This window comes from Telopea speciosissima, chromosome 5 (assembly GCF_018873765.1).
Source record: "Telopea speciosissima isolate NSW1024214 ecotype Mountain lineage chromosome 5, Tspe_v1, whole genome shotgun sequence".
NCBI lineage: Eukaryota > Viridiplantae > Streptophyta > Magnoliopsida > Proteales > Proteaceae > Telopea > Telopea speciosissima.
The window spans coordinates 59,120,000-59,134,807 of NC_057920.1; the positions used below are offsets into that span (position 1 = coordinate 59,120,000).

Here is a 14,808-nt window from a genome sequence, read left to right on the forward strand (position 1 = left end):
TCGATTGTTAAATAACAAAGAAAAAAAAAACAAAAAATTGCAGAAACAAATCTGAGATTGAGAAAAAGAGAGATTTCGGGGGAGGAATTTCAGAAGAAAAAAATCAGGGAAAGAGAGTGAGAAAAATCAGAGAAGGTGAGAAATCTTAGTATTTTTAAATTGGTCGACGACCCATTAAGTATTTTCAAATCTTAAAACCCAACATGTAGTATTTTCAAATTGGTCGATTTAGGGCTAGAGAGAGTCGCCGACAGAGTGGTCGACGACCACCTCTGTGTTTTTCTTGCAATTGGAACAGTACTCAAAGAGTTTCTAAAAGTTTGCTTCAAGGGTTGGGTTTGGTTCCACTAATCGAGAACCCCAAACAGAAAGAGAGATTCCTTAAATCTTAAAGCCCTAGGAGTTTTTTTCCCCAGAATCATTCTCTGCTGTGAGATTTTGCACCATAACCAATCTTGAAACTGTATTCACCATCAGGTTAGGGTTGCAAGAGTTGAATGTCCCTTTTCACATATTAATTGAGTTGATTGATGGTTGCATTCAAAAGAGCTTGAAATTTCGACAATCGTCTCAAAATCTCAGATCCAACTATGCCTTGTTGAAGGAGTTTTATGCGATTGGAGTTCTTCTCCTTCCGCTGGCTTTGTTCCTGGCTGAAGGTTGAAGACAATCTTCATGGATTTTGTTTAAAGCCTAGTTTTTTGTTTTTTCCTTCTTCTTATTTTCTCTCTCTTCTCTCTGTTTTCTCTTTCCCAGAACGAAGAAGCAAATCAGAAGAATTGGGGAAGGAAGAGAGGGAATATTCCCTCTCCAATTCTTTATTTTATTTAAGAAAAAAAAAGAATAAATAGTAATTATACTCTCAAGGGTAGTTTAGGGTTTTCAAAAAATTTAACTAGTTGATTTCATCAGTTAACTAACGGTAGGGTTGAATCTGAGTATTGGGCTCTATTCCAGGGAGTGATCTGAGTATTTTCAAATTTCAGGGGGTGATCGGAATTTTGACCCATTTTCAGGGGGTGTTTCGTAAATTTCCCTTATTTATAATACTACATTTTATAAGTAATGAGTTTAACAACTAGAGACTTTGAACAACATCTCCAAAGAAAATGCTTAATTTTGGGAAGCAAAGGCAGGACCAAAGTTTATTCCAAATGGATAACCTGAGATTCTAGAACAGCTAGGTTGAAGGTTTCCATTTGCAGTAAAGGCAAGGTGAAATGCTTAATTGAAAAGATCCCATTTTTCACGGGATTCTAAAATCACGAGTCAACCGAGATGATAGGCTCAAAGGGACCCCAAGGGTAGTTTTAGCTTGGAGAGAAGGACTGAAAGATGAGTCTCTCATTCCATTGAAGGGGTTGGCTTAAGAATATATCTGAAACCATTGAAATATTTGCAAACTGAGGACTCCAGATGCGTCCGAAGGCAGAGATGGTACCTAGGGGTCATATATACATTTATAGATTAACCATTCCCCACCCTCTTACGAATACCTCGTAGAAGTAAGTCCCTTCCCTTAAGAATGCTATGCCACCCCCAAGAGCCTGGCTTTCTAATAGGAGCTTCTAGGAATGTTGAATTAGGAAATACTTCCCCTTAAGAACCCTTACTCACAAGGCATGAGGATTCTGTAATATCCTCCAACCTTCCCTAGTTAATAAAGTTAATTTTTTTTTGGGTATACAATAAAGCTAAGTGTTTATTTTTTTTGGTAGAATAAAATAAAGCTAAGTTAAAACACTTTAAATCTCCGAAGCACAATCACCAATCTTTTTGGTACACATTTTCACCCACTTTGTCCAAAAAATACCCTTGTCATTATTGTTTTTTCACAAAAACGACTAATTGTTTTACTTAAAATGGAGCACATAGAGGTTGGGAGTAAGAACATGGACATTGCATAAGAAAGCAAACTGGTTGCCATCGCTTTAATCAAGACCTCTTCCCAGCTTGAGACAAAATGGCAGTCTTCCAACCAACTAATTTAGATTGAACTCGATCCACTAAATAAAAAGACTTGACTTTTTTTTCTTTATCTTCCAAACTGGGTCAAAATACCTATGCATTTCCCATGATTATTAACTTCGGATAGAGCAAAAATTCTGCAAATAGCAGATTTGGTAGAAGGACTAGTTAAAGGACTAAAGCTAATACTGAATTTCTTCAAATTAATCTCTTGTCCAGATGCCTTACAATATTTCTTCAGAATTTTAGCAATATTATGATATTCCTCATCCTTGCCCTACAAAAAAACAGAACATATGAGAGACATTGGGACCCGTGTGACTAATTTTAATGCCTGAAATAGATTTGAAACCCCAACCTAAAGCAAAGCATGGGATAATGCCTCTTGGCAAAGAATGAATATGTATGGGTTTAGGGAACATCCTTGCCTTAGCCCTCTTTTAGGAGAGAAGTGAACAATCACCCCAACATTCAACTTGATTTGAGATTCCACATTGCTTACACATTGTAAGATCCAATTCATCCAAATACTATCAAAACCTAACAACGTAAGAATTTTCTCAAGAAAGAGTCATTTCATCTTGTCATAGGCTTTACTAAGATTCATCGCAAGTGCCATAAGGCTATTGAATCGGCCAGATCGGTCAGATTGGCCGATCCGCCTACAAGCCCGAACTTCACATCATCCATTCCGAACGAAAAGGAATCGGTTGTCGATTCTGGCCGATTCGACCAGCAGAATTTAAATCGGAACAATTGAGGAATTGGCAGAATTTAAATCGAAATCAGTCACTTTGGTCCGTGACCTCTAAAAGCATACGCTGCCCGCTTCGCTTCGGAAATCTAAGTACTGTACGAATGAAAATGAAAATTCAGTGATCAGAGCGAAGAGCGAGCATCCTTCCTTGTCTGCCACCAATTCTTGTTCTTCTTCCTTCCATGGATGACATGACTGCGTATTACCCACCGCCGCCGTCGGCTCTCCACAACTCTCAGTACCCATATTATCCTCCACCGCCAGCGCCACCTCTCGGGGTGGCCACTGCAGGGCCTCCACCGACTCTTCCTCATCAGGGTCACCTACCTCAGCAATACCAGCCTCAGCCTCCCTACGCCCACTATGCTCCAGGACCTCCTCAACCTATGCAAGATGAGGTTCGAACCCTTTTCATTGCAGGGCTTCCTGAAGACGTCAAGCCTCGCGAGATTTACAATCTTTTTCGGGAATTCCCTGGCTACCAGTCTTCCCATCTCAGGAATTCCAATAAAAGTTCACAGGTAAATTTACTTCTCATGCTACCTTACCTCCTTGTCTCGTTTCCCCGCCCGCCCACCCACCCACCACCGTCAATTTTCGCGGCAACATTGTGGTTGTGCTATTATCCAGTTAAGAATCTTTTCGAGTTCTTGGAGGAAGACATTTTAAAAACCCTACTTCTTGGAGCGCTAATCACAAAGCTCTATTAATCAACAGAAGGAAAAGGGAAAACGGGATCAAATTGGGTGTTCGGTATTTTTGAACTGGATAATTGACCCATTAGGTTTCTACTATTACTAGCCCTGAATGCCGCTTGACCCCTTTTGCTGCAAATGCGTCTCCCCACCCCCACCCCCTAAACCAAAAAAGAAAGAGTTGATTTGACACCTGGAAGATGTGGAAGTTTTTGAGGTCCACCGCCATTGATGCGCACAAGGATTATTAACGTTCAACTGCCTAACTAGCATTTGATGATACCTTTTCCCTTAGCTGTTCATAATTTGTATATCTATGCCGTATCACATACTATTTTCAGTGGCTATACTCTAATGTGCCTTTGGGTTGTTAACAGGCTTTTGCTTTTGCTGTCTTCTCCGATCAACAGTCCGCAGTTGCAGCAAGGCATGCATTGAATGTAAGAGTCTTATTTTCAATGTGCATATAATGCTTGGAGGATCCTATACTTATGTAACCTTTTGTGAAGTATTAAGTTTTTAATTCGCTTGGGGTGAGGAATACCTTTTTCTTTTTTTTGTGTTTTTTTCCTTCTTGCCTGCTGACTTTGGACAATTTTCTCTCTTTCCTTTTCCACCAAAATTATTCTGTTCTTCCGAAGAAGTATTTGTAATTTCTCTTAATAAATGTTTTCATCTAGTCATGCAATGAACCCAGGCTCCAATTGGTTGCAAGGCAAATGGTAAAGGGAAGTCAAGGAACATTTTTTTCCTCCCTCTTTTGAGTAGTTTGTTTGCAAAGGAAGTGAAGTGAAATTAATTTAGCAGGGTGGGCCTTGGTGCAACAGTAAGGTGCTCCATTCTGACCAAGTGGCCACGGGTTCGAGTCTTGAAACAGCCTCTCTGTGAAAGCAGGGGTAAGGCTGTGTACATTATGACCTTCCCCAGACCCTACAGTTATGGAAGCCTCGTGCATTGGGTATGCTCTTTTTTTTGTTTGCTTGGATGTAAAATTGTTATAACATTTTAAAAATTTATAATCCAGTCCACTTTACTAACTTGTAACCAACTAAACCCATCTCTTTTACTTAATAGTTTATTTTATGCATGAGCCAACACAACCAGGACTTGTAAGCTGCTGGTTCGATGGGGGCAGATTTGAAGTGTTAGGTCAATTTTAGGGTTAGGGTTAGGGTAATGGATAGGTATCTTATATGGTAAAGCTGGGCAGGTTTAGAGGAGTCTAAAGAGCTAGGTTTAGTGATGTTTGAATAAGAATTAAAAAAAACAGAAAATTAGGGTTTCGGGTTTTGGGAAAGATGAGAGTGAGGGAATATAGGGTTTAGAGTAGGAATTTTGGGCAGGGGTTTAGGTCGAGCTTCCCTAATGGTGAGGGGAAGATTCGATCCAAATTTGGACAGATTCTGGTGGTGGGAATAGGGTAGGTGGATTTTTAGGGTTGTAGGTTTTAATTGGAGTTGAGGGGGATTAGGGTTTAGATGATGGGATGAGTCTGAATCTACGGTCAAGTGGAGGGAATGATGTGAAGGAGCTGTGGTCAAAATATAGATGGATTTTGATGAGGGAATAGTGCTGGACCGAATGTAGATGGACTAGGGTTTAGTGGATCGATTTGGTGTATTGGTGGAATGATGATGGGGATAGGTTTAGAGGATTAGGAGAAGAAGGGTGATGGCTAATACTGTAAATTACTTACTTGGAGTTGCAAGTCTTCAATGGCAGCAACTTGAAGATAGAAAATAGGTCCTCCCGATCTACAAGATGCAAGGAGTCAACTGGAGATCCACCAGTCCCTTCACCTTGATAGGATCCACAAGGCAACACTCAATAGAGCAAGGCAGCAGCAACAAAGGCAGCATGCAGAAAGCTAAGTTTTTGAAATCTGAATTGTGGTTGAGCCTCCCACGATTGCTTTATTTATAACTTGGAGGCCAATGGCCTAATTCCTATTCAGCCTAGGAATTTGAATCACTAGGCTGATTCCCAGTACAACAATAAATCACACCCTCTTTAGAAATCGTGGAGGGTGTGGGGACTAAAATAAACTAAGTATGGAAACTACTAATGTAAAAATAAACTAAGGCTCCAAACAGGCCCTAATCCTAGGGCTTCTTCTTCTTATTGTTACGGATGTAGGCCCTTGGATCTGCATCAGAATGCCACTCACCAACCCAATACGCAGACACTGATCGTGCCAAGACAGAACCAGGTCTTATTCATTTATGACTCATGAACCTTATCTATAATCTGTTGCTACTCAAATTTCTGTTGAACATAAGTACTTCTCATCAATCAAAAGTCATAGCCCACTTGTAAGTTTTACTTTCCTTTTATGAAAGAGAACCACTAGATATACTTAGATTGGACTTTTATTTAAGAAGGAGAGGGTGGCAGTAAGTACTTGGGAAGTTTGTTTCCCCCCCCCCCCCCCGAATTAAAGTACTTGGAAGATGGCCGCAAAAAAAAATGACAACAAATTAGGAAGAAAATTTCAGAATAGGCAAAAAGAAACTAATTTTGGTCTACAACTGTAAGTATATAAACAACCATGTCCTAGTGTCCTACTATTGAAGCACTAAAAGCTGAAGTCATCTTGGAGACTATCAATTTTGAACAATTCTACAATTAATTGGCATATCACCATGAATGCAGTCTCTTGTGTCTCCTAACAAGCTAAACTCCTGCATTTCCTCTTCTTCTTGTCCTTCTCAGCTGCATTCTTCAACTGCATCAATAATAAAAAGATGGAGTTGATGTCAACACATATGAAGTCTCTTGTGACAACAACTGCATGCAATGCAATGAAGATTCAAGAAATCATTCAGTCTAATAGCATGTTCATAGACACTCACGAAACATCTGAATCTAACTCCACACATAAGATTCTGTTCAAAAAGTAAACATATCAAACCATTGAGTAATTTAAATGTCAAAGCAAACAAGATGTTCAATAAACAAATAAATCCTTAAGAAGATCCCCTTTCTTTCATATGTCATCATTGAACATAGAGAGGATTTAAGTTGAATCTAGCATTCAAATAACTTGAATTTCCCACTTTTAATGCCCATGGTTGAAGAGTGAAATGCCCCGGATCCTAACAGATTTTAAGCTGCCCCCTCTACATAAAATTAACATCAATCATCCATAGGCTGCCATGTAAGACAAAAAGGCATTCTTTATTTCATCACTTGTTTCTAGTTTCTACTTTTGACATAGAGGAGATACTTTTTCCTTTATCTTGTTGGAGCATATACTCTTTTCTCTTTTGGGGAAAGTAATCCTTCTTCTCTTGGTTGAGTGCAATGTAGCATTGGCTCCCTGAGATTGGGTGGCTGTTTGGAATGTCTGCTTTGCTTCAGACTTCAGAGGGAAACTGAAGTTTGTAAATAAAATCAATAAGCAACTAGCAGCCTTACCCCCGCTTCGCAAAGAGGCTATTTCCATGTTTCGAACCTGCAACCTAATGGTTGCAATAGTGCAACTTAACCATTGCGCAAAGGCTCACCATGACAGTGAAAAATTACTAACATAAAATTTTAGATGCACCCTCTTACAAAAGCACATGCACTCTGACCATTTTCATCAACTGTCAATATCATGCATCCTATTTTAGGCATATCTACTTGTTATCAAAACCAGAAATTGGAGAATGCTTGAATGATCGATTGTGATCAGCCAAGCCTATTATTTATAGCTTTAAAAATTACATTCACATGACAAAAATATCCCTGCCATAGCCGACATAGCTAGGCAGCACATAAAACACTTAAAAACATAACAATAAACCCCAAAAAGACCAGAATACCCCCACGGTATTCTGGTTTACATTATTCAACACTCCCCCTCAAGTTGGAGCAAAGATGTCGATCATGCCCAGCTTGATTAGATTAGGATGAAATAACTTTCCAGGCAGCCCCTTGGTGAAGACATCAGCAAGCTGATCAGCAGAGGTTACAAAGGGAATACAGATCTGCCCATCTTCTAACTTCTCCTTGATGAAATGCCTATCCACCTCAACATGCTTGGTACGATCGTGCTGTACTGGGTTGTGTGCTATGCTGATCACAGCCTTGTTGTCACAGTACAACATCATAGGAAGGCAAATAGAAACACCAAGGTCTTGTGGCAAACCTTTAAGCCAAGTAACTCACAAATACCTTGTGCCATAGCTCGAAACTCAGCTTCGGCACTAGAACGAGCAATTACATTTTGCTTCTTGCTACGCCATGTGACAAGATTTCCACCTACAAAGGAGCAATACCCAGAAATCGACTTGCGATCTGCAGAACCAGCCCAATCAGCATCGGTGTATGCCTCTATCCGTAGGTGACCATGTGCAGACAAAAGAATGCCTTTTCCAGGAGCTGACTTCAAATAGTGCAAAATACGAAGACCAGCCTCCATATGAGAAGTGTAGGGATCATGCATAAACTGACTCATAGCACTCACGGCGACAGCAATGTCAGGACGAGTGTGTGGAAGATAAATCAGCTTCCCTACAAGTCTTTGGTATCGGCCTTTATCAACAGGCTCACCCTCATTTTCTTTGAGCCGAACAGTAGGATCCATAGGAGTATCTGAAGGATGGCAGCCTAACAACCCTGTTTCAGCCAGCAAGTCTAGGACATACTTTCTTTTGGAGAGAAATATGCCTTTAGAAGATCTGGCCACTTCAATCCCAAGAAAGTATCTGAATTTCCCTAGATCCTTAATCTCAAATTCTTGGCCAAGGAAGGTCTTCAACCGTCTGATCTCATCATCCTTATTGCCAGTAACCACTATGTCATCAACGTGGACTATAAGAACAGTGAGTTTTTCACCAACCCTCTTGATAAAGAGTGTGTGATCAACATTATTTTGCTTATAGCCCACAGAAATCATGGCCTTGTGGAATCGACCAAACCACGCTCGAGGTGACTGCTTCAGCCCATATAATGCACGCTTCAGCCTACACACTTTTCCTTTATTCCTGTCACAAGAGAACCCTGGTGGAATGTCCATATACACCTCCTCCTCCAGTGCTCCATTTAGGAAGGCATTTTTTACATCTAGCTGCTGCAAATCCCATCCAAGGTTGACTGCACATGATAACAACACACGAACAGTATTTAACTTCGCAACAGGTGCAAAGGTTTCCTGGTAATCAATGTCGTATGTCTGAGTGAACCCCTTGGCCACGAGCCGTGCCTTATATCTATCCACAATGCCATCCACCTTCTGTTTTACCACAAACACCCATCTACATCCAACGGTTTTCTTCCCAGGTGGAAGAACCACAAGCTCCCATGTGTTATTTTTCTTCAAAGGCTCCATTTGTTCCATCATGGTTGCCTTCCACTTTCCATCTGATAGAGCTTTTTGCCAATTGTTAGGAATACGACAAGAAGAAAGAGACGAAACAAAAGCACGAAATGATGGGGAAAGGGAGTCATAAGAGACAACATGAGATATGGGATGCTGAGTGTAAGTCCTGATACCTTTGCGAAGAGCAATAGGTAACTCAGGAGAAGGAACATTAGCAGGTGGAGAGGCAGGTTCTGGATCCAGGTTCGGCAATTGGATGGGTACTGGAGCAACAGTTGATTGAACTTGCTTATGTTTCCTTGCATAGGTCTTCATGTTACTAGCATCAATTTTCCTCTGAAATTCACTAATAGTTCTCTGGACAGGAGTCTGGACTGGAGTAGTTTGCTCCCCCTGCATAGGAATCTCTCCCCCTGACTCAAGGGGGGTACTACAAGCAGTCTCAGGAGAAGTACTAGGAGCAGGCCGAACTGGTTCAGACTCATGGTAAACAGACTGGAGTGGAGGAGGAGAGTCTATCGTCAGCACATCTTCACTAACACTCTCCCCCTGAAGAGGTGGGGACACATAGTATGAAACACTCTCATGAAACACGACATCCATGCTGACAAAAGTCCGGCGGGATGGAGGGTGATAGCACTTGTACCCCTTTTGTGTGGCAGAGTACCCTAAGAAAATGCAGCGGAGACTACGTAGGTCAAGTTTACCAGGGGACCTTGTATCCCTGGCATAACAAACGCAGCCAAAAACCTTAGGGGGAACTATAAAGGAGGAAGAGCCAAGTAATAGCTCAACAGGGGGTCTAGAGTTAAGAACCCGACTGGGCAGCCTATTAATTAAATAGGCTACAGTAAGGACAGCATCCCCCCAATAAACGGAAGGGACATTGTGAACAAACAGGAGAGCTCTAGCTACCTCCAAGAGGTAGCGGTTTTTTCTCTCAGCCACACCATTTTGGGCTGGAGTATCAACACAGTTGGTCTAATGGAGGATGCCATGGGCAGCCAGGTATTTTTGGAACTGACCTTCCATATACTCTATCCCATTATCACTCCTTAAAATCTGAATAGTGGCATTAAACTGAGTTTTAACCAGTTGGTGAAAGTGCTGAAAACAAGAAAATACTTCATTTTTGGTGTGCATAAGGTATACCCTAGTGAACCTAGAATAGCAGTCACTAAAGGTTACATACCACCGATGACCCGAAAGAGAAACCTTTCTACTAGGACCCCACACATCAGTATGAACAACATGAAATAAGGAAGATGACCTTTTATTAGAAATTGGATAATTGGAACGTGTCTGTTTAGCCAAGACACAAGGCTCACAAAAAAATTCTTCCTTATTACAATTATTACTTAATGCTGGAAATAAAGTAGATAAAGTACCTAAAGGTGGATGTCCTAGTCTAGAGTGCCATATGTGTAGTTCAGAAGAGAAGGATGCTGGGGAACAGAGCCTAGAAGGTAAAGCCTGGGTAGATGCAGGGTCTCCATCAAGCAGGTACAATCCGCCATGCACTTTACCTGATCCAATCATCTTCCCCGAGACCAGATCCTGAAAAACACAATGAGTGGGAAAAAAAGTCACTTTACAATTTAGAGATTTGGTGATACTGCTAATGGAGAGAAGATTAGTGGTAAACTTGGGAATATGCAACACAGATGACAATGTAAGAGAAGGGGAACAACCAATGGAACCTTTCCCGGATATGGAGGAGAGGGACCCATCAGCAATTTTAACTTTGTCCTTACCAGAAGCAAGAAAATATGTGTTAAAAAGACTGGAGGAACCTGTCATGTGATCAGTAGCACCGGAGTCTATAATCCAAGGAGTGGAAACTACTGATGCACAATGACCAGCAAAGGAAATACCTATACGGGCAAAGAAGGAACCTGAATTGGCAGCAGATGTAGTAGGGGCAGCGGATGTGTTCAACAGACGCTGGAGAGCTTGAAGTTCTTCCTGGGAGAAACCAGTGTCAGTAGTGGGAGCTGAAGCTACACTTTCAGTGTGATTGGCTTTGTTTTTAGGCTTAGCACGACCACGTTTGGCTTCAAAATCAGCAGGCTTCCCATGTAGTTTCCAACACTAAGCCTTGGAGTGATATGGTTTGTGGCAATGATCACACTTCACAGGCTCTTTAGTTGTAGCAGTAGCAGCAACACTGTCAGAAGAATTATCAGTGGGGGAGCCAGCAGTCTGTAAGGCTGATCTTTCAACTTTAGGAGTAATCATCATAGCAGCCTTCCTTGTCTCTTCACTGTGCACATAAGAAAAGGTTTCCTCTAAAGTGGGGAAAGGAACCCGACCAAGAACCTGCACCCGAATAGGATCATACTCATCATTGAGGCCAGCCAGAAAATCATAGACCCTAAACTGATCTACATAGGTGTGGTAGGCAGCAACATCAGCAGTGGTAGTAGGCTGAAACCGAGCATAGTGATCCAATTGCTGCCATAAACACTTGAGGGCAGCATAATACGTAGTGACAGTCATCTCCTTCTAAGTGGTATTTTGAAGCGTTTTCCTGATCTCATAAACCTGAGCACCACTCTTTGAACGACCATAAGTACCCTTGACAGCAGTCCATATCTGAGTAGCAGTGTCAAGGAGAAGATACTGACTAGAGAGGTCAGTGGTCATGGAGTTCAGAACAAAGGACATCACCATTGCATCATTGGCAGCCCATTTAGTACGAGCAGCACCTTCTTTAGTAGGCTGTTTGGTGGTGCCAGTAAGGTGGCCAGTGAGTCCCCTACTAGCCACGATCAAGGATAATGATCTGGCCCAAATTAAATAGTTTGTACCATCAAGCTTAATGGCAGCAGCATAGGGAAGAAAATCAGTCCTAGTCTGATCTCCTCCAGAAGTAGCCGAAGTAATCTCTGAGTCACCCATAGTTCAGCCAGGTAGAAATCGATCCTTGAATCTGGAAAAAATCAGATCTTCAAAAAACTGCAGCAGTTGGGGCTGAAAGAAAGGTCGAGTGCAGCAGTATAATCAGGGAATTAACCCTCAAAAAATCTCCTCAAACAGCAGCCCAGAAAGCCAAAATCGATAAGGTGTCAGGGTTTTTCAAAACCCTGACAGTTGAGATCGATAAAGGGAAAAGAGGGGCTGGAACTTGAGGGCTTCAGTGTATGATAATTCAGATGTGATAGATGCTGTCCAGAGGCCTGCCGGTGGTGCTCCAAAGTGAACAATCAACCTTCCATGTCAATAGGGTCGATCTCCAAAAAATAGGAGCAGTCCAAAAATCGCAAAGAGAAGAAACAGCAGCTATTGTGATCTTGTATTTAGGGCATTAAATTTGAGGTGTGATGGAGGGCAGCACTTAGACCATAATAGGATCACCTCATTAGTGCTGCCCTTGAAGGATGGAAAGAACCATTGTTCGAGAACTCGTTTCGTTTCGGTATTTCGGGTTGACCGAAATATTCGAAATTTCGGATATTTCTGTCGAAATATTGTATTTTCTCTGGTATGTTTCGGTAGGTCATTTCGGTGGGTTTTAGGCAAAGTTAAGGCCAGAAACTTCATGGAAACCCTATTTTAGGCTATATAAACACATTTAAATGTTCAAATTGCAAAAATAGTCACCCAAAATGGTGTTTTGGATGTGCACCATTGATTGGCAATGTACGGTCGAACCCTAATGTATAACTTAGTTAATTACACATTTACACACACATTGTATATTAAACAAGTAAATTGATTTGGAACTAAGTTGGAAACATAATGACTCATAAGTTAAGTCATAAATCATAATATTAAGTACATAACACATCAAGTCAATAACAAGTTAACAAATAACAACTTAAGAGTTAAGATTTAAGAAGATGATATCAAAAATTCAAAATCACAATATCCCCAATTGTCCCCTACAAGTCAAGTAGTCATTATTCATCTCAAATGTTTACAAATTTGCTAATAATAACTACTCCGCCGTCCAGGATCAACCCCACTCATGGTCCGTTGGAGCCGACGTGTATTGCTCTCCGACTGTAGGACAAATGCATGCCACGTCATAGTCTGGGAGAAGAAGCGAGTGTAGTCATCCACAGTGGCCATGTAAACTGCATCATCAATATGCTGAAGGTAACCTATCCTAGGATATAGGTCACCAAACTGTGAAGAAGTACTACCCACTGATCCACTATGGTATGAGTCATATGACGGCTCTGGGAGCATGTACGGGTACGGGTTGTACGGCTGCGGCTGGTGGGTTGGGTAGGAAAAGAAGTCATCCATAAAAGACGATCCATTATATCCCTGTGAGTGGGAGTCATACTCAGAACTGGGAATGGATGGAGAAGATATAGGCTGCTGCCCCCAAGGATACTGCCCAAACTGCCCTTCGCCATATGGATGTGAATGAGATGAACTATGCTCTGATCGTGCTGGAGATGGACTGCTGTCTACATGAAAAGATGGGGCACGGAAATGCCCACTCGATCTACTGTCTCTATCGCCAATACTCAGTTCACCAATAGAGCCAGATAGGGCATTAATGTCCATAAGCTCAGCCTGCCTACTAGTACCACTACCACGGCCACCAAGACGGGACTGGCCATGCTGCTTTCTCGAGTAGGTCGAGGTGGACGATGTGGGCCGTGTGGCCGGTGTGGGGGCACGGATTGCCTCTTGCTGCTCTTCTACCACAAACAGGACTCGAGTTCCCTCATATGCTTAACCACCATCCCCATCATCATCACGTCCACCATTACCTCCACCATCACCTTCATCATCATCTCCACCATCACCATCTCCACCAGGACCACTACCACCGCCACCAGAGGACATAGACCAATCTTCATCCTCCTCATCAACATTGCCACCAGTAGGCTGGAACGGTATGGGTGACAGGGTGACGCGTCCCGTGCATGTACCTCACCCTCTGCAGCTTTGAAGTCATCCAAATTAGCTTCTATATGTTCAGCTATCATGGGGTCAGGCCTACCTCCAGGCTGATCTAACACTGGCTCACCTCTATCCCTCACCCAATCAACAATAGGATCTTCATCATCTGACTCTACCTGGAAAATGTCGGCGAGATCGATATTTTCCCTGATACCCTCTTGTCCCATGCGTATGTGTTGCATCTTCAACCTCAAATTACAATGCACATACACCAAGTTAGATAGACGTTCAGAACCCAATCTATTTCTCCTCTTGGAGTGGATGAGAGAAAATGTACTCCAATTCCGTTCATAGCCAGATGCTGAACATGTCTGGGAGAGAACCTTGATTGCTATTTTTCTTAAATTGTCTGCCGAACCCCCATACAACACCCACCATTCAGCTGCATTACAATAAAAGTCAAAAGTTTCAATACATACATAATTTAAAGAATAAGATATTGAATTGAGTAATGACTAATGAGTACCGGCATCACCGCGTGTCCGGCCTTGCTCTGCAACATCGGTTCCAAAACTTCCCATTGCATCCCTAAAAGTCTTCAACTATAATCATTTGGAAAATATTTAAAATTAGTAATGACTGATTACTATTTAGTATTGAATTGAGTAATTCCAAATGAATTATAACTTATAAGACTGACCTCATTGTTGCATATCGCCTGTAATTTACTATTCGGCTCAAACTTGGCAACTACTTCTTTTACTGCGTCAATAAGACTACTATTTAACCCAAGCCTATGACAATATTGGTACTTGGGGTTCAAATAATATGCTGAAATTGACATTACATATTGACTAGTTAGTAATATATCCTTCAAATTAACTTTAAAAGATGTAATTGCATAAAAAACAAAGAGTGTACACTCAGCAACCTTATGCAGTGGATGCATAAGTTGATTTTTCCAACGCTCCTTGATAATTTTGAGAAAGTGTTTACTACCTCGTGGATTTGCATTGTAAACACCTTCATTCATCAAGTCTATGGCAGATATAGATGTGGCATGGTTGGTCCCTTGAGAGCAGAATCAACTATATGCAAAACCTTGACCACTGGGTCCAGAAGTTGTACCACTTTATGCAACTTTGACCAAAAGTCATCTAATGAAATGGTAGCTTGTGCTTCCCTACCACCATGGGTATTGGACCCATTCCAGTTGAACC

At 41.6% G+C, this 14,808-nt stretch overlaps 1 protein-coding gene across 2 annotated transcripts in view; it reads left to right on the top strand.

The window, feature by feature from the left end:
* The first annotated feature begins 2,771 nt into the window (after positions 1-2,771).
* Positions 2,772-14,808, top strand: part of LOC122662441 (U1 small nuclear ribonucleoprotein A) — a 37,728-nt gene continuing 25,691 nt past the window's right edge. For both annotated transcript variants that reach the window (XM_043858073.1, XM_043858074.1), the window contains exons 1-2: positions 2,772-3,246; positions 3,798-3,860. In XM_043858073.1, the coding sequence (XP_043714008.1) occupies positions 2,908-3,246; positions 3,798-3,860 (402 nt within the window). In that variant the 5' untranslated portion in view covers positions 2,772-2,907. The remainder of the gene's footprint in view (positions 3,247-3,797; positions 3,861-14,808) is intronic.